The 19,532-nt window shown below is 31.5% G+C and overlaps 1 protein-coding gene across 1 annotated transcript; it reads left to right on the forward strand.

Moving 5' to 3' along the window:
- The first annotated feature begins 3,665 nt into the window (after positions 1-3,665).
- Positions 3,666-18,997, forward strand: LOC125049917. The gene is made up of 6 exons (XM_047649443.1): positions 3,666-3,925; positions 11,113-11,279; positions 11,772-11,955; positions 12,615-12,754; positions 14,904-15,123; positions 16,408-18,997. Exons 1-6 carry the CDS (start codon positions 3,895-3,897, stop codon positions 16,482-16,484), a joined length of 819 nt encoding a protein of 272 aa, XP_047505399.1. The 5' UTR covers positions 3,666-3,894; the 3' UTR covers positions 16,485-18,997.
- Positions 18,998-19,532: the final 535 nt, after the last annotated feature.

Raw genomic sequence — 19,532 nt, forward strand, 5'->3', positions numbered from 1 at the left:
TTTTTTTTTTTGATACGAGGTGAAAATGCGCTTACGCAGGCCCGCATCAAGGATGTCGAGCTTGACGCGGGGACTGTGGGGCTGGGTCTACGGTAGGGGTAGCGAGACCCCACCCACTAAAAACACCTCAGCCCTTCACATGCCCTTCATATGGACCCTCGGGGTTCGCTAGGCATTCTACCCAAGGACGCTGAAGCCAGTAGGCCAGCCCTGCTCTAGTAATTCTTAAGTTAATTTTAAAAAGTTGGCAAGGCTGAAGGTAGACCCAAACATATAGAGATGTGTTGCCATTACTGTGACGAGTAAATCCACAGTACCTGTCACAAAACATTGCACTGCCCCTCAGTGCGATTCTCGAGCCTGTGTTGTCAGCGTCGAACTCCATGAAGGTACCTCTTTGTTATTAAAGTGTCAAGTTGTGAGCCGGTACTAGACTGCACCTCATTCATATTTCTTTGAAATAAAACTCCTTTAATGGATATAAATGTGAATGAAATTACATTATTTACATAACTTGACGTTTCGAGTGCTGTATAGTCTTTCGCTTTCATGCAATAAATTCGCATTTTAACACGTTTTTTAAATTAAATTTAATACTTGTGTAAAGCAAAGACAATATTAATTCTTTTTTGAATTTAAAGTTAAAGAAGCCCAGCTAAGCGACATTAAAAAAAAACTATTTACATCAAAAGTACTATTTACAGTATAAAAATTCCAAACCTGTGAATGTAACTAATTATGTTAATTATAAAGTGTGGCAGCTCGTTGCTGCACACGTTTTGTTTCTTATAAGTCTATAATATATCTAAATTCTATGCACAATTTGACACCATAGAACCACTAGTACTTAGTATAGTATATAACTAGGGCTGGTAAATATTAATCATTTAAAGTGTAGTTGCTATTAAATAAAGCATAAAATAATGTTACATGAATAACATAGTTGATTGTACTTCGCCAACGCTGACGTTGCTCATCTAGTGAGCTAGAAAGTTTATAATACTTCTTGCTTAAAATCAATTCAGTCTGAGAGAAGCTCATGCTCATGAAAAGTCACGTATTACGGACTTAACACTTTGTAAAACAATAAGCTGTATATTTTACAACAAGATTAGAAAATAAAAAACTTCACAAGAGTTTTGCACGGAAAAACGAAAGACTGTTGATATTAATGTTGGAATATAGAATTTATAAAATGAAAGTGGTTTCTTAGAAACATATCCACAATAGCTCTGTGGATTAGTTTGACAGGGTCAGTATCCGGAAATATTTTGGTTGGTAGGCAGTGTATAAGGTCTAGAGCAATGAAACAAACAACATTGTGTCTAATGCCATAATGCGACCTTAAAAAGCCGGGTGCAATTATTGGCGTAAAATAATTTTAAATATTTTTACACATTTCGTGGTGACGAATTGCGTTGCATGGTCGTTAGCGATCGCTGTTCATCTCTGTCGATATATATTTAAGCAATAAATCATCGACATGATTTCACACCCTTTTGCGAAAAACTCCGTCAAATCCATAATGGATGGATGTAGCTCGTTAGTTACTGGTTTAATTAATGTACTAATTATTTTTTAACACTGCTTTTTATATTCTTGAGCAAACAATATTTTCTTATCGAATCAAATATTATGTGAAAAAAGTAGAACTTGTTGAAGCGTTGCGAAAACATTATTTGGATTAATCTGCATCTGTCGTCAAGGTACGTCACTTTGAAAAACTGCCAAATTAGGTATTTCCGAAACAACTTAAGAGCTTCTAACGCCCGAACCCAATAACCTATCTCAATCTATAATCCGCCATCTGAGATAGTAATCTTAATCCAAATGTTGTAACCAGTGTGCCAATAACCAATCGACGGATTGAAATAGCCATCTGTCGAGCAGATAGGAGATCGATCGACTGTCACGTTCTGATCTCGGATTGTTTTCAATCTGAGATAAGAAATGTATATAAAATAATATATAATATAATTCTATATTATGACTAGTTTTACTAGCTAGACTATTTTCAGTCGCGAGGCTTATGAAACATTTCTATTTTAGAAAGACCTATTTAATCCCCTAACCTACTCAATAACCTGGTTAATGTTGAAGCTGAAATATTAAATTTTCATTAGCATTATTAATTAATAATTAGTTTATGCTTAGTTAATGTTAACATGAAAATGTAGGTTTAATTACTCGCAGTCACATTTTGCAAATACAGTGAGCCAGTGCAATATTAAATTTCAGCAGGAAACAATTTGCTTTATTTGGTTAGGGAACAATGATTTTGACAATGCAACCGCACGATGTATTGCTGTAAATTTAAATTAGAAAAACTCAAGCGATCAAATTTTGAATGAAAAATTACCAGTAAAATTGAAGCACTATCTAGGAAGAGTGGTCAGGAGTCTACTTATATGATATTAAATAACCACTAATGTCATAAATTACTCTCAATAGTAGTAGATTACTATTAAGCCAGGCCTATCCTAAAGGTTGTAATTTTTATAAAGAACTTTCCGTCCTTATATTATTTATATCGTTTCAACGTCACTATTGCACAAGTTCTTCTAATTTTTGATTCAATCTACATAATGTCGAAAGTGATTCTGGTGTTTTCTTTATCGTACATACACAATCCTTAAATGTTTTAAAATTAAGCACCTTTCGTAGATACATTTCTTAATTTTGTTTTTTGTTATTTACAACCTTAAATCTTATTCGATTTATAATACCTCGAAATCATTACTATGTGTGTGTGTGTATAGTTTTATTGACATACTCCTGAAAAGTGCTGTCTGCTATTTTTAGGTCATATAGCTACAAAGCATAAAGCAAAATAACAGGTATGAAAATTATGACATCGTACACGTGTTGTACGAGAGATAAATCACGTGACACTCAGGACGATGATGGATAGTGTAGGCACTGCACGTACTTGCTTTTAATAAGATTTAGATAATATAATATTACCCTTTTACAATTTCACATGTAAGTATACATCTTCTGTTAATTTTTTGGCCAAGCGTCTGGAACTACTATCACAAAACAATTATTTGCGTCACCAGAATTGAGATACAACATATACTATATGGAACGATATAAGTTCAAGTTCCAAATTATAGTTTTCTTTTTACTTTTTTTTTGTCAGATATTTATTTATTTAGTTAATAAGCTTACGACATCACACACAGTAGGTACTAAATCTACTAATTATTTTACGAAATCTTACATCTAAAATGTGTGACAAATAAAGTAAACATAAGTTTCACAAAAAAAATAGAAATATAACATATACAAGATAATACAAGCACACAGCATAGGTTTAAGAGTTAGTGCGCTCTATTTAAAAGTATACAGTTAAAAAACACAAAAGTTAATATTTACAGGATTTAAGGTTGTTAAATTGAAAAAATATTTTTAACCTGTATAAAATTAGTTCAAAAATGCCAAACTAGACTGACTATCGGTGCAAATATCGTAATTTTGATAAAACTTAAAGCGTGAATTATAACTAAGATTGAACATTAAATATATACCCGCCAACTCCATGGTATTCTTACTGAATTCGATCTTAAATAATCTATTGTCAAAGTTTAAAAACTTATTAGGATTATGGTTGCTGTGCGCATGACTTGGCCCAAACGGAACGAACAAGGGCATTCGGCGTAGTAACGTTATGCGCGTAGCACGTTCTTCGTGAACCATTCCGTAGCTGAATTCGGCCGTTTACGGATACTTGTAAACAACTCTTGTAGACTATATTAAATTGTACTAAAATAAAAATAAATTAATATAAATGTAGTGGTTATTTGCAATATAGATATGGATTTTTTAAAGTGCTGTGTCGTCAAAAATAAAGTGTAAAATATTGCTTAGTATGTAGTGACAGTGATAGCAAGGATGAAGGTTTTCATTCTATTAGCAGTCTGTGGTAAGTCGTTAAAATACTTTTAAATAACCAGTTTACCTGCCATATAAATGCATGCCTTAATTCTAATGACCTTAATGAATTACCCTTACTTATATTGCTTTTAACTTTGTATGGAAATTTTACATACCTATGTAATATATATGTATATAAATAGGTATTGTGTTTAAGATAATATGTAAAAACTAAATAAAATAAATATCGATCTTTTAGTCTAATATTTAACAGGGTTAACTTCTTAATATTATTTTTAATTGGCTTTGAAACTCCAATCAGATTTTCTCTGGATTCAGGATTCAGTCTCACAATTTTAAATACAGATGAAATTTAAAAATTTAATATCTTTTCTATCATTGAAATAAATTATTTTTTCGAATGGATTTAAACTGGGGTTTCAACTTAGGCCGTATCGTGAATGTCATTTGTAGACTGATTATGAGAGTTTTTTTACTGCATAAATACTATAATGAATTCCTTAGATTTTCATTAAATGAAAATTTTAAAACCACATTCGAATATACCTTCAACGGATTAAAACTAAAAGGTTTGACATTTGTTTGACAATTTGTTTCGCTGACCTAGTGGTCCTGTAAAATATTAAACGTTAAAAAATTAAGTAATAAATGCGGGTTTGAATCAATATACATTACGTTTATATTACGTAACGTAAGTATAAGTATACATAACGTAAAGTATACATTATGTATACTTTACGTTTTTAGATACGTTTATTTAATTGTAGTATTTCAAACCAAAATGTGTTACGCTTAAAAATTTAATGGACTAGTTTTAACCATATTTTTGCATACTTTAATATTTTTCTTTCTTTACCTTAATTAATCTTCCTCCAAAACAAAAGGTATAATTTTCAGAGTGTATAAGAAAATGTGTAAGAAATTCACGTTCACATTAAATACAGAAAGGAATGCAATTAAGTGCGCCCTAGTTTCATGTTTATAGAATATATTGCAGACTCCATGCATTTTCATTAGAATTTTTATTCCTCATAATCCTTCAACAGAAAAAGTCAAATTTGTCGCCTAAGCGTTGCAACGTAACATTAAGTAATTTGGTATTTTTAAATAACCTTGTGACTATTCATATGAAATTTCTAATGACCAAGGTCAAATATCTAATATGTATTAATGAAACGAAAAAATATCAAAACATTCTTCACAAAATCTAGAAACTTAGGATATTGTGATATGTCGAATAGGATAATACTGTTATGTTTTTGAACTCTCGAATGACTGTATAAGAATAATTCTGACAGCATCAATTATATTATATTAAATAAGAACTTTAAATTTAAAATAAATTGTCTGTGAACGTTTAGGAAGAAAGGTTAACTAAAATCCTTATTAATAACATTAATACACATTAAATTTATAAAGGACAAAGGAATACAACCTTTAGATATATGACTATTATTTTACAGCTTCTGTAATTGTTATTGCTACTCCCTTAAGCAGCATAAACGGAGGTCTCAACAACTAGTTACTTTTAATGATCAGTCATATGTAACTTACAATTTGTATATGTATTTTCTATTTCATCAACCTAACAATTAATATATTAATTTATTAAATAACATAGGTACGTAAATTATTTTACAAAATTTTCGGAACAGTAGCTGGTGCCATAAAATTTTGTTTGGATTCGGAACAGATGGCTTTCATCATCTGTGATGTCATCATCGCCTGTGTGTTAGCTGTGATGGATGGGTCAGTAAACTGAGACAGCAAGTAAAGCAATAAGTATATACTGAGCAAGATATCATTCATGTATAACTGGGGGATTATATTAAAACTGAAGAAAAGAAACTTTAAAGCTGTAGCTGCCAGTAATAAAGTGTTTAGATTGGCTTCGATCATAGGATTAACTGTTAATTCCATTGAACCGTAAGAAATAGGAAACCGCAGCGATCGTCACAATCGTCGGTGGCTTGGCTCGCGGCCAGTTCTCGATTGTGTTATACCGATTCGACGATTGTCTATGATATTTTGTTCTGATAAGTAGAAATACAATATGAAACCACCTTTAAAGCAACTTCACCCAATATTTTTTTCTAGGATATGGCTCAGATTGATTTGAAAGGCGTAGTACTCGGTCTAGTTACGGGAAATTATAAGTACGTAGACTTGAATGCATTAAATGCAATTTAATTCTTCTTAGACTGCTGTTAAGCAATCTCAATAAAAAATATAAATTCTTGTTTATAATATTTTCACTAACTTTGTACAAATGCAATAGGATAATATTTGAATTATCTATTCACTTTAATAATACTTATTCGAGAAAATTGGACGTTCAGATTATTAATAATTTGATCCAACCAGCACTGAAGATTTTAAATTAAAAACGATGAGATTAGACTCTTTAAGATGCCGTTCGAAGGGCAATAGCGGTCGAGAGCTTTACCTGAGTGAATTTGAAGAGTGCTCAAGAACTTTATCTAATACATAGTTACCACTTACTATATATACATACCACTTACTTGGTTTTAAATATTTTTATGAAGGTGCAGAGTTTGCTATCCTGATTCCGAAAAAATGATTATTCTTCTTGGTTTAAAGAATGACCTACCGAGAGAAGAAATGTGTCAGACACATGTGATCCTGGGCCGGAAGTAATATGATCTAGTAATAAATTCTGATTGTTTAAAAATATCTCCAATACTTTTAATATAAAACTAACGCCTGTAAAAGGGCTGGTTAATTATTAGAAAAGGTCATCACGAAATAAACGTTTGAATGTGACGTACATCTTTGATTGTCTAAAAATATTATTTTCTAATGTGTTATTTATATGAGTTAATAATAGTAATAGTCTACAACAGTATCTAATTAATCCAGAACGAACCAATTTTCCAGGAAATAACATTTTTTATTCAGGACATCCTATTTTCGACTCCCTATAAGAAAAGATTTACCTCTCATTTACATAAACTGATATCAATCCTATTTTCTGTGCCATTGGATATTCTGAAACACATTGTTTGTGAAAATAAAAGAAAAAAATGGAAAATATCGCTGGCCCTCTGCCAGATGCGACGCGGCGTGAAGACAAGACAAGGAAGTTGTATTACACCTACTATTGACGAAGTGACATTTTGATACCAAATTGGTTATTATATCTTCTAATTAGGTAATTATTCAAAGCATTGAACAGTACACAAATAAGTGATTGAGATACTGATGAGTCTGCTATTGATTACAAATTGTGAAAAGCGTTAGCGCTAGCGCAATTTAAGCGCTTTACAATAAAGTCTTACTTTATTATAAAGCGCTTAAATTCGTTAATATCGTACACAAAACATTAATAAATTTTCACGCCACAGAACAAGATTGATATAAATTGGAAACCAGGAAATGAACACCCCATTACATTGTTAGCTGGATTAATAAAATTGTATGAAACTGTAAAATTAATGTTGGTGTCGTGTTTTGTTGAAACGCGAGTTACAAGTCGTAGCTTTACGACTTGAATTATAATGTCTACCTTATCATTCCGTCATGTTGATCTAACTCATGCTCTTAAATAAAATTTAAACATTAATTAGTATATAGTATTGTATACAATTAAAAATTATGTACGAATTGTGATTCTTCTTATTTTTTGTGAGGTCTGTTTAGTAGATTTCTTAAATTTTTCAAATTAATTCCTTTAGGGTTTCAGGTGATCAGTCTTTTTACGCCAACCCACACGAATCTGATGATTTACTAGCAATGGAACCAAAAAGGTCACATCATTTTGACAATTTATAGTTACAAGAAACTATAAAATTTGTTTTAATTGACGATTTAATATCTAATTAATATACAATTAAATACTGACTTGCAGTTATTACCAAAAAAATATTAAATAGGATTGGATTTTTATTTTTTTGGATCGAATAAGGCTTGTTTATTGTATTTATTATTTAAAACTTATTAATTAAAAAGGGTTTTCAGTCTTAGAAAATAATTAGCCACTTCTTGTAATGCAGCTACCGTTTAATTTAATTATTCAGCCCTAGATTACCTTTATTATAACAGCCTAGTCGATGGATGGACTACTCCTGCAGATTGAGGTCAAACACTGCATAGAAATCGTCTGTTTAGATGTATTAATATTCTATCACGTTATCTTCATTTATTATTAAAGGTTAAGTGTTTTTAATATTTAAAACGGATCGAGCTTTTCTAAAGATGGTTTTTTTTAACCAAAAAAACAAAAATTATACAATTACAAAAATTTGTGTATTTTTGTAATTGTATAATTTTTTGTCAAATGATTCTGGATCTACACGATAAAAAGGAAAAACCTTGTTACCATTTCGTATAGATTCTACAGTAAGACACATTTCTGTGTCAGTTTTGTTTTATATCAGCCATAATAAGCATGCCTGAAGTACTATTTCACCGGAAATCAAACTCATACTTCTACTACTTCAAAATCACAATTTCTATATAATATCAGTATTATTTAATGTTCTGAATTCATAAAAGGGTATAAGTGAAATTTCATTATGTTTAATGTTCCCTTAAGTGAGCCGTAAGGTGATAGTGGCCTTTAGTGAACCTTTTTGTGTGAATTTGAAGAGGGGTTCTTTGATAACAACTATGAATTGTTTTCCGTTACTAACATATGAAATGTTTCATTCTGTATTTTTGTTTCATGTTTTGCTTAACGGCTTAAAAGTATATAAGTATACTAGTGGAGCGACAGACGTTGACCTGATTATTATACGTACAACACGTTTTTAATACAAGAATTTCAAACATTTTAAATAATAAAAAAGTCATCTTGTTATAAATCTATACCATTCTAGAATACACATATAATTATTATCAATATCGGTCCTGCTGTTTAGGAAAAGTTTTATTACAAACACACTAAAGAACTGCATTTATTATTTAAATCCATTCTCTCAAATGTATGAATTCATGTATATTCAGATCTATCTCTGATAACAAATACCACAGAATTTATTACTTGAAGGAAATTACGGTGGGTGTTAAAAATAAACTTTCCATAAAAGACTATTGAACGTAATAGGTAATTTGTAAATTCCGGAAGTAATTTTCGATAGGGACGGTCAATTCCACGACAGTCCAATGACACCCACACCCAAATTACATACTTAGGAGCGAATGGGCTCAACTAAATCATTCAATTGTTTCTTACATATTGAAATAAGTTATAGATATATCTAGATGATAGATATTCCCAATGCCACGTAAAAAAATATGAAAAATGACGTAACTTCAACATTTAACTTTGGTAGTTGAAAAAAGACTTTAATTGTTTACTAATAGTTATGCAAACAATTTTACAAACAAAATTCTTGTTCTAGTACACTGTCTACATACATTTTTAATTATTGAGGACATTTGACCATTTGACAGACTGAGGGTTGCCTTGCACGGCATATTGATTATTATCATTTGGTATTGGATATCAGTCTAATTCGGGTTATATTATCTGAAATTAGTATTATATAATTTATAAGGGAAATTTTGTTTGATTGGCTTATTTAAAAATCAATTAAAGGATGCTTATTCTTATTATTTGTTTTATGAATTCTTATTAATAGGATTACCTATTAATCCTTCTGGCGCCCATTATTTTACCTAATCACTGTTGATATAAGAGTAAATTTATTCTAAAAAAAGTTTAAACAATACAAACAACCTTAGTGTGTATCATTATTTATGTTTAATATTATTATTGAATAATACGTTAGTAAAAGGAATATATATGGGTACTATTAATATAATTAAAATAAAATAAAATAAAGCAGTGTCGCTACAACCTTTTTAAGTCCTGGCCTCATTTCTGTATCTATTTCAAGATTATTTGTCAATCTAATAGGCAAGTAGGTGATCAGCCTCCTGTGCCTGATACACACCGTCGACATTTTGGGTCTAAGGCAAGCCGGTTTCCTCACGATGTTTCCTTCACCGTTCGAGCGAATGTTAAATGCGCACATAGAGAGAAAATTCATTGGTGCAATTCATAGCCGGAGATCGAACCTACGACCTCAGGGATAAGAGTCGCATGCGGAATATTATAATTATAGTTTGGTAGATCTTAAGCATATTTTATTGTCATAAAACATTAATGAACCATTTATAAATGAACAATGAGCCTAAATATATATTAAAATTTTGCTACTACTCAAGATCTTCAAGTCACCTTTTCATTAAATATTTGATTTATAATTGCACATCACTTCCATAGCTTTACCTGCTTTAAAACTACGCTATACTTGTTTACATTTAAATCAATTCAGAATGTATGAACCGTATCTGGTAACATTATATTATGAATGTTGAATTTTAATTTAATTTGTATAACCCTTAATAATTTCAATTATACAATTTATTTGTTCTTTTATCATATTAGGTAAATTGTTTTTGGTAGGAACACCTTTTTACGTGTATTGCTAAATAGCTATCGTCAATATCTTACGTATCTATATAAAGGCCAGCAACGCACTTTCGAGTTCTCTGGCATTATCGAGTGTCCATGGGCGGTATCAGTTAACATCCGATGAGTCTCCTGCCCGTTTGCCCACTGTTCTATAAAAAAGTGTTGTTCCTGCTTCTTCTTTGTGCTGCCTTTGACTAAATCACCTACGAGCTTTAAGTTTATTGAAACACATTCAGATATGGTACACACCTTGCCATGAGGCGAGGTTTAAATAAACATAGTAATACACTTTTGTTTTTTTAATTAATTAAATAATGCTATATGTAATTGCTTTAACTAATTATTATAGGTTTAATTAAAATTGTCAAGCAATAAATATTGTGTAACAAAACGGTGAACTGTTGTTATAATTTAATTAACATTGCCTAGAGTTTGTTGGTATTTTATTAATGTATCATTAACCCGACCGCGGGATCATGCTGTAATTAGCTAAATGTGTACAAGGTTTGAATAATAATTATTTTATATTCATGTATTCAGAAGTAGATAAATTTTGTACGGTTTTTAATAGAGAGCTGAAATTTCTTTTACATAGTCGGACAAAAGGCTGTTATGAATATTCGAAATGCATAGAAAATTGCCTTTATAGACTTTTGAAGATAAATATTGGTCTCAACTTCGACTTTGAACAATAGGTTTGACCATCCAAAAACCATATGAAGAGTAATAGACCGTTTTAAGTCAAGATAGTTTTACTTGTGTTTTTCTTTCAGCGTTGAGCTCAGCGTACAAGATCACACAGTTGAAAGTGCCGCTTTACGCAGACCCGCGTCGGGCTGCTGAACTCAGCTGTCACTTCCAAATGGATGACCAGAAGCTGCATTCCGTCAAGTGGTACAGAGATATGCACGAGATCTTCCGGTATAACCCCTCGCAAAAGGCAAGTAGATATTAATATAGTAAAAACGAAACTACATACAGCTATTATTTTTGCTGTTGCTCGAACATCCAACCGACTTTGTAATGTTACTTAATATAAACGTTGCATATAGTTTCCGGCCTGTAATTATTATTTTTATATAGTAGGAGGGCAAACGAACCTGCGGGACGCCCAGAAAGGTCAGTCATTGTAGCCTATGGACACCCGTTTATAGTGGGTGCGTTGCCGGCCTTTGAGGGAGGAGTACACTCTAACTTTGAATAGTTGGGGATCGTTCTCAGGGAAGACCCCCACCGGGATGTATTCCACAGTTCGCTCGGCGTTGAAACGAGGCAGGAGGGTTCAACCCAAACAATTACAAAGACTACTAGTAATATCTGTTGAGATATTCTGCCATGGCGCTTATAAAATATAATAATTTTTGACAATGCCTGTGGGTTAATAAAATAATTTTGTGCTACTTAATAATACATTGATATGTATTACACACAGCCACCAATCCGATTATTCAATGTGACGGGCATTATGGTGCAAGGCGGCGAGTGCCAGGCAGAGTGGTGTCTGGTGCGTGTGATGCCTCCACCCGTGGCCGCTAGAGCAGCTTACAGCTGTGAGATATCTACGGAAGGACCTAAGTTCCAGATAGCGCGTCAAACCAAACATATGACTGTTGTCGGTTAGTTCCAATTATTTTATGAACAACTTCATAATTAAGAACTTTGAGAAATAAAGTATCTTTCAATCGAATTATATTTCTTCTGTTGACACTAATTATAAGTTTCTTTAATATTAGGGTTTTGGGTTCTTAGGATATTGTTAACGAAACTCGTCATTTCCTGATAGATTTAAAATTACAGATTTTATAGTCTAGAGCAGGGGTCTCCAAACTACGGCCCGAGTGGCCAAACCTGGCCCAATGACAGATTTTGTCCGGCCCGCGGAGAGCTAGCATACTTGAAAACTCCTTTTAGAGAACATATTTTTTATAGCAAATTAAATTTAGTTTACTAAAGTATTCTAATTTTATGTTGAATAATTATAAATATGACACCTACATTGATATGGTCATGGGCTAACTACTCATAACATTGTTGTAGACTTATTGTTATTGTGATAAAAACATAACTTATAACAAGCATAATGACATATGGTTATGGCCCTCGGAACTTACTCGAGTAATCAGTATGGCCCTATGCTGGAAAGTTTGGAGACCCCTGGTCTAGAGAGTTGCATTAGTATCGTATTCTTGTATGAGTAGTCTTGATATTGAGTGTTTAGTAAATAGTTCGAGTACTCAGTATTAATAAACTGGTAAATCCAAAAATTTCATTACAGCGATGCCAGAGAGGGACCCAGTTATAATTGGTGCTCCAAAATTAGTGAAACCCGGAGAGCAAATATTGCTTAATTGTACCTCGGACTATTCTCTTCCGCCCGCTGATATCAACTGGTATATTGACAATGAGCTTCAAAAGGTATGCTATAGCAGTACAGATTTCAAATTAAAATATAGACTTAACTTATGTTACGGATAGTTATTAATCTGTTCCATATCTATTTATATGTAAAAATGAATTGCTTATCAAGTGTCTCGATAAAACTAGAGAATGCCTGGATCCATTTGGCTATCTTTTATCTTGAAGTTTATGGAAGGCTTAAACAGGAGACATAAATAATAAGTAATGAAAAAATACTATGCTGGGAAATACTCGTATTTGATGTCTTTAAAGAAATAAAAATTGTCATTTTGCTGTCACCTATTTAAAGATGCCTTCAGAAATAGTATGAGGTCTGATCTGGTCGGTCTGTTTTAATAATATTGTAGGTATTAAATTTTGACACAATACGTAGGTCATACAAAGTTCACCAGGTCATTTAGTTTGTTTTGTATGAACATGCATGGCTTTAGAAATTTCATCTACCAACTATTTAAAAACTATAATTGATTGTTTAGCAGGTTTAATTGTCTCACTTTATAGAGGAGCAAGTAGACTCGGCCAAGCGTTGACAACAATCCACCATGCTTTTTTGGTGGTTATGCCATTAAATTGTAGCTTATGTGAAACGTTGGTAATTATTTTGATAAGGATCAATACCTAGGTATGAATAAAGAGCCTTTTCTAGCGGTGGTATTTTAATAAAAAAATATTAATAAAAGGACGCTTATTGTGACGTAACTATAAAAGATAGAGACATGCTGTCGCGACAATTTTATAGATAGTAATGTGTCCTAAAAATTGTAATACATCATTTTGTTCTATCATTAATAGTTTTCACACGATTGAAGGAAGTTTTTTGTTTATTTTTTACACCTTGGGTTAGATTATTGAAGTTTTAGTAAGCATGTTTTAATTTTTTTGAAAATGACACATAGCCTATGTCACTCGGGAATAGTGTAGCTTGCCAAGGGTTAAATAATTTTTTAAATCGGTCCAGTAGTTTCGGAGCCTATTCATTTCAAACAAACAAAAAATCAAATCTTTCCTCTTTATAATATTAGTATAGATGAACCAATGAATAAAATGGGAAAAGTAGTTATGTATATTTAAAAATTAAAAACTATAAATTTAAAGAATATGTTTGTTTGTCTATAGCTACTTGAGTGATTTTATTAAAAAGCATGTACGGTATCGAGGCTATTTTGTCTACGTACATTGATTGCACTAGTTATAAATTGGGTGCAAAATCACTTCACTTTAGAGCAAGGCATGCACTCAAGAGATGGCTTAGCTAGAACTAACAGTTTGCTCTCATGCTCCCTAATGGAATCAGGAAACCAATCTATTTGGATTAGGTACTAACTATTACGGTGATATGTCGTAACCCGTATTAATGCTAATCGAAATAACTATATCATTCTTTCTCCATCAATGCGGGTCGGAGTTCACTTAATAATCAATTTTAAATACTCGTAGCTATAGTGCATTCGTTAGTTTAAACAGCATACTTATTGTTAAGTGGGTTGAAGCGATCTTAATAATCTTTATTGTTATAAATTGTCTGCTATTATGTCACTAAGGAGTTGCCTTGGTCGTATTATAGAACTTTGATAATGCGTATACAATACTAAAATCATAAGTTGTGAACATTGAAACTGTTACGAACTATATATTTTTAATATAATCGATCTACCGATAAAAATTATAATTAAGTAAATATTGCTTGCAAGGTAAGCACGATCGCATCCTTGCTCGATACTGATGTGTAGCTGCTGCTATATCTCTCGTATTATTTTTTAATTAAAAACATGTCGACTAAATAAATGGCCGAGAAAAATGTATAGTCGCCTAGATTTATTACGAGCGATCGAGCGGCGACGGATCTATTTCTTTGGAATAAAATAGATCCGTCCTTAGTATCTTATGCCGCTAGGAGAGATAAGTTTACGGAATTTTAAGTAATTCACAATATTTATTTTACTTCATTCTTATTAAAGAAAAGTTATATGATACGTCAACGAGTACTCGTTTTCTCTCATGTTGTAAGATTATTACAATACAATCAGCATCTAAACTCAACCTTGGGCATTGGCAAAAATCCATTAAAACAATGCTTTTTTACTATGATCTTGAAACAAGGTTAAATTTTAGTATAGTGATCTATGACACTTTTTGCCATCGTTAGCAAGAGCCGTGGCAACGCACGGAGCAGAGCCTGCCGCAAGCAGGTGGTCTGCGAGCGTCATGGCGCGTGCTCCGTGTGCCGGTTCCGCCAGCAGAGAGCGGAGCGTTGCGCGTGCGTTGCGAGGCCGCATTACCCGTGGAACCACCCGTTCGCCGTGATGATGCTGTCGTACTTACTCTCTATTCACACACGCAGCTCTCCAAGTACGTCTCTAATGCAGGTAAGTCAAATTTTTTAATTATCACTTATTTAAAAAATCATTTATTCTACATGATACATCTTCTGTCTTTAAGATGGCATTTTCAATTTATTTTGTCTCCGTAAAACTTAAAAGACATACATGATATACATTTAGCGATTTAAAATGTATTAACAATTCTAAAAGTTTTTATTTTTTCGACTTAGATTTCGCACTCTTGCACTTCTTCACAATTCTTATCTTTTTTTCTTGTTTTCTTTACCTATGGCCCGTTACACCACGTTTTTACTTTAATTAAGGTTTTTGTTAATATTATAATTATTTAAATCTTCAGCAAAATTGGAAATAAATAAAATAAGTTGGGAGGAAGTAAAACATTGCGACAGCTTTATAATATTCGTTTTAAATTGATGAGTTTTCTTATAAAAGTACATTGCTGTGGCAGCAGATTCCGTAAAAATAAGTAATTCGACCAGAAAACTGACTCTATTGTTCGGCAAATATATAAAGAGATCAATGCACGGTGGCAGTCTTCAATTGTCCAAGATTCTTTTCAATTGTGGTGGACATCTGATAGCAACTTATAAAATAGTTCAATTATAAAGTGAATGCATACAATTACGCTACTTACGTTCGGCGGACAAGTTTTGAGATAACCGATAAAAGAAGAATCCAAGAAGTTTAATGACTTTTTGTTTGCCCTAAAAAGCTTAACTGACTCAACTTACAATCTTTATTGGATGGATTGAAAGTTTTATATGACATTTTATTATTCAGTAAGTGAATATTAATTATTCATTTCATTAATGGGAAATGCAATTAAAAAGTTCAATTCCCCTATATTACATTACGGCCACGCGATGTGCCGGACCTGAGCGAGTGCAAGCATTTAATTTGGATCCACTATGGACTTACTGATACACAATGTAATTTTACTTTAAAAGCATTCACAATTGGTTTCAATTTGTTTAAATATTTCAAAACAATTTAAAATGCTGCCAGTTAAAAGTACACTGCCACAGGGACGAAACTTTTTTACATTTATTTTAGTCTTTTAGTTCTTGTTTTTTTGAAGATGTTCTCATTTGTTTTATATAACGATGCTCTAATGACAACCTTTATGATATATTAAATATCGAAATAAGATCGACCGAGGTTTCTAAAGCGTTTATATAATATTATATTAATATAAACAAATAAATAATATCGAAATGTTTAAATATGTATTTCTATGTAAAAATAGAACCCAAGTACACAGGCTAATTGACATTTAAGACATTTGAATTATAATCTTTTTTATTTCAGGTACGAACGTGGTCTACGAAATTAAGTTATCATTGGTGATTCTATGGACTTGCATTTTTATTACGATAGGATTATGAGGCTAAGTTAGATAGTGGTGTTGTTAGTGTAAGTCTGTAGAGATATATAGTCAGAATATTTTTAGCATAAGAGCTTTACAAGTGCACAATTAAAGATTTAGCAAAATGTGTACATATTTTGTATATTAATTAGGTTTAGTTTTTTTATTGACAAACCTAAAAATTGGAAATTGCTATACCTTTTTATTTCCAAAGAATAGAAAGAAAAGAAAAGTGTGATAGACATGTATTTACGATAAAACCACCATATTTATATAGCTTATTTCTTAAACTGGTCGCAAACAATCTATGTGTAAAACATCACCTGGACTCGCTTGATGCATCCCCCCACTTCCACCGCCGCGCCCCGCTGTGGACACCTTCCTTTGTTACTTTTGTTTTTATATTATGAAACTTAATTGTCATACCCGAAAAGAATTACTAGTAACAGCTAGAACAAAATACACTTTATACACTTAACTGCAAACGGATATTGAAAGAACTAGATAGAAATTTAAAGTGCACATTCATATTTTGTGGGTATGCTAACTTAACAAATTGTGTCAATAATTGAAATTAGTCTTGGTTGTAGGTAGCTACTACCTTATGTTATATTTACGGTAAATATGCGCTGACCAACATTTTGCAATACACAATACGTGCTAAAACGTATACGTAAACACAGTTTTTAGCTTGTGCCAAATTAATATGACATAAAGCTCTTATGCTATAAAATATAATATGTAAAACCCACATGTATTAATAATGAATATAATTCAATTGTGTCTGAATGATATGCTTAGCATTTAAATTTTATTTATTTTTTGTACGTTTAGAAATGATTATGTATAGAGATTTAGGTATATGGAGCGGGCATTGCCAGAAACTGTAATATAAAATCATTGCTCCCATGAATTATCGACGACGAATCCACTAAAACACTACTACACACACTATTTTGTTTAGTGCGAAGCCCGCTCTCATCTCTACACTATATTTAATCTCTTTGATTATGTATAATTTGTAAATAAACTTTTTAGCTAATTTAAAACGTTTTTAGACTTGTAGAATTCACATAATGATTTCACTTAGGCACTGCACCTATTTAGATTAAGTAAACTATTTGATAATGTTCTGTGTATCTCTAGCAGAACTGAAATAAAAATGTCGTGTTTTTTGTATATTTAAATATTTATAGAATTACTCAAATAAATATTACTTATAAAAAAAAAAACACTTTTAAATCTCAGTAACGTAACTTATTGTGTGAAGCTCACAGTTTTTCGATTCCATCAAACCCAAACTTTTTGTTTGGATTGATGATTTTTAAACACGACATCTAAATTTTAATTACTTTAAAACATGATTAATGCATTTCAATTCGTTTAAATTATTGAGTTTTATTTCATGACTTCAGGTGTTTGCCCCCGCCTTTCGAACCATGTTGCCTATTCAGACGCTGTGAGGATATTTACAGAAATCTATTTGCTGTTTCTTTCAGGAAGTTTCCTATTTGACCCAAGTACTTAACGTATCTACACTCGCAGTCGTGAATTATATAACTGCATTCAGAAATTAATGTCGACCGCTTCGGCTTTAGAAACCTAGATTTATTTTCAACCATATTTCGCAATAATAGTTCTGTCACTGACCGCTATAACCGTCCATCATGGATTGTGCAATACCGCAATGAAATTGACATTTTCTAGTACCGATTTCATTGATATATCTGACTTTAAACTATTTTACAGTAATATTTAGAATATTATTTCTTTTCACCTTTTTAATTATAAGGAACATAACAATTTAAGGCAAAATAAATGTAGGAAATTGTATTTTCCGTATGAAAAAACTCACGTAGGTCTAATACATTTTTATCGAAAATTTCGTTTCTTTAGATAAGAAATGGAAATATTATATTATTTTTAAGCAACCTTATTTATTTAAATTTTGTTTCGTCCACAGTTACTAAATGAAATGTTATTTCGAAAATAAATTGTGTATTCTAGGGTATCACAAGAAAACTATTGAAAAATAAATATATTCAATAATAACTATAGAATATCATTGTTCATTAGCTTGTTTATAGATTTTTTGGTAATTGTATTTTATAGCGCATAATGTACGTCATCAACGAGTACGTGACTCTAATTTAATTTAAATTTATTTTTAACAGTGGAACTTGTAATTTATCTTGTTAAGGCTATAATTTCGATTTTAAAAATACGTTAGTATATTTAATTTATACTTAAACCTTTTTTTTAATGAGTATTGCTGATACTCATTAAAAAAAAGGTTTAACAGCGTAAATTAATTTATTGAATACTTAAGTCTTACACTTTTTGTATATTTTGTACAATATCCTGATTCTATGATAAGATGTAATTAGTAAAAATAAATTAGTATTTAATCTATGGCTGTGTTTCACATAAGGTTAAGTCAATTCTTTGCACGATGTCGTCTTTATATTTAATGTCATTAAATTGTTTTAGTATGTTGTTTTTAAAAATACGTTAATAAATTATGGTATGAAATGTGTTTATTATTTTTAACCCTTTATTAATAATGGAAATTTGAGAAATCCAAATTTGAATATGTTTTATTATAATATATAGAAACTCCTTGTTCTTACTGATCCATCAACGTATAGCACGATTAGATATATGAAAACTGCGGACCATAAAAAAAAAGAAATCTTGACAGTTGACATTTTTTAAGATGTAGTAAGGACATAACTCAAGTAATACAATTTGGTATCATATGTTATTAAAATGTGAATTAGTATGTATATGTAATTATTTATCCTTCCCTCTTACCTCTACGAAACCAAGGCCCCCATCAATGTTTAAACCGCTTCTATGGTTATAAACTACTTTTCTTGTTCCCCTAATGAGATTTCCACTGACGAATAATCTGCTGAAATCGATTTTTCATTCATAAGCCACGACCCATACATATTCAGACGTGTCGCCTACAGCGGGGTCTGATAATAGATGACTTTGAATAGCATAGCATTAACAGATCGAGTCGACAAGTCAAATCTACTAATTTTTAGCCACCAATTAAACG

The sequence above is a fragment of the Pieris napi genome, chromosome 5 (genome assembly GCF_905475465.1).
Source record: "Pieris napi chromosome 5, ilPieNapi1.2, whole genome shotgun sequence".
Classification (NCBI taxonomy): Eukaryota; Metazoa; Arthropoda; class Insecta; order Lepidoptera; family Pieridae; genus Pieris; species Pieris napi.

Coding starts and splice junctions, on each gene's coding strand:
- LOC125049917 (XM_047649443.1), top strand. CDS start 3,895: ATGAAGGTTTTCATTCTATTAGCAGTCTGTG. Junction 11,956..12,614: donor CAAACATATGACTGTTGTCG/GTTAGTTCCAAT, acceptor ATTTCATTACAG/CGATGCCAGAGAGGGACCCA. Junction 15,124..16,407: donor CAAGTACGTCTCTAATGCAG/GTAAGTCAAATT, acceptor TTTTTATTTCAG/GTACGAACGTGGTCTACGAA.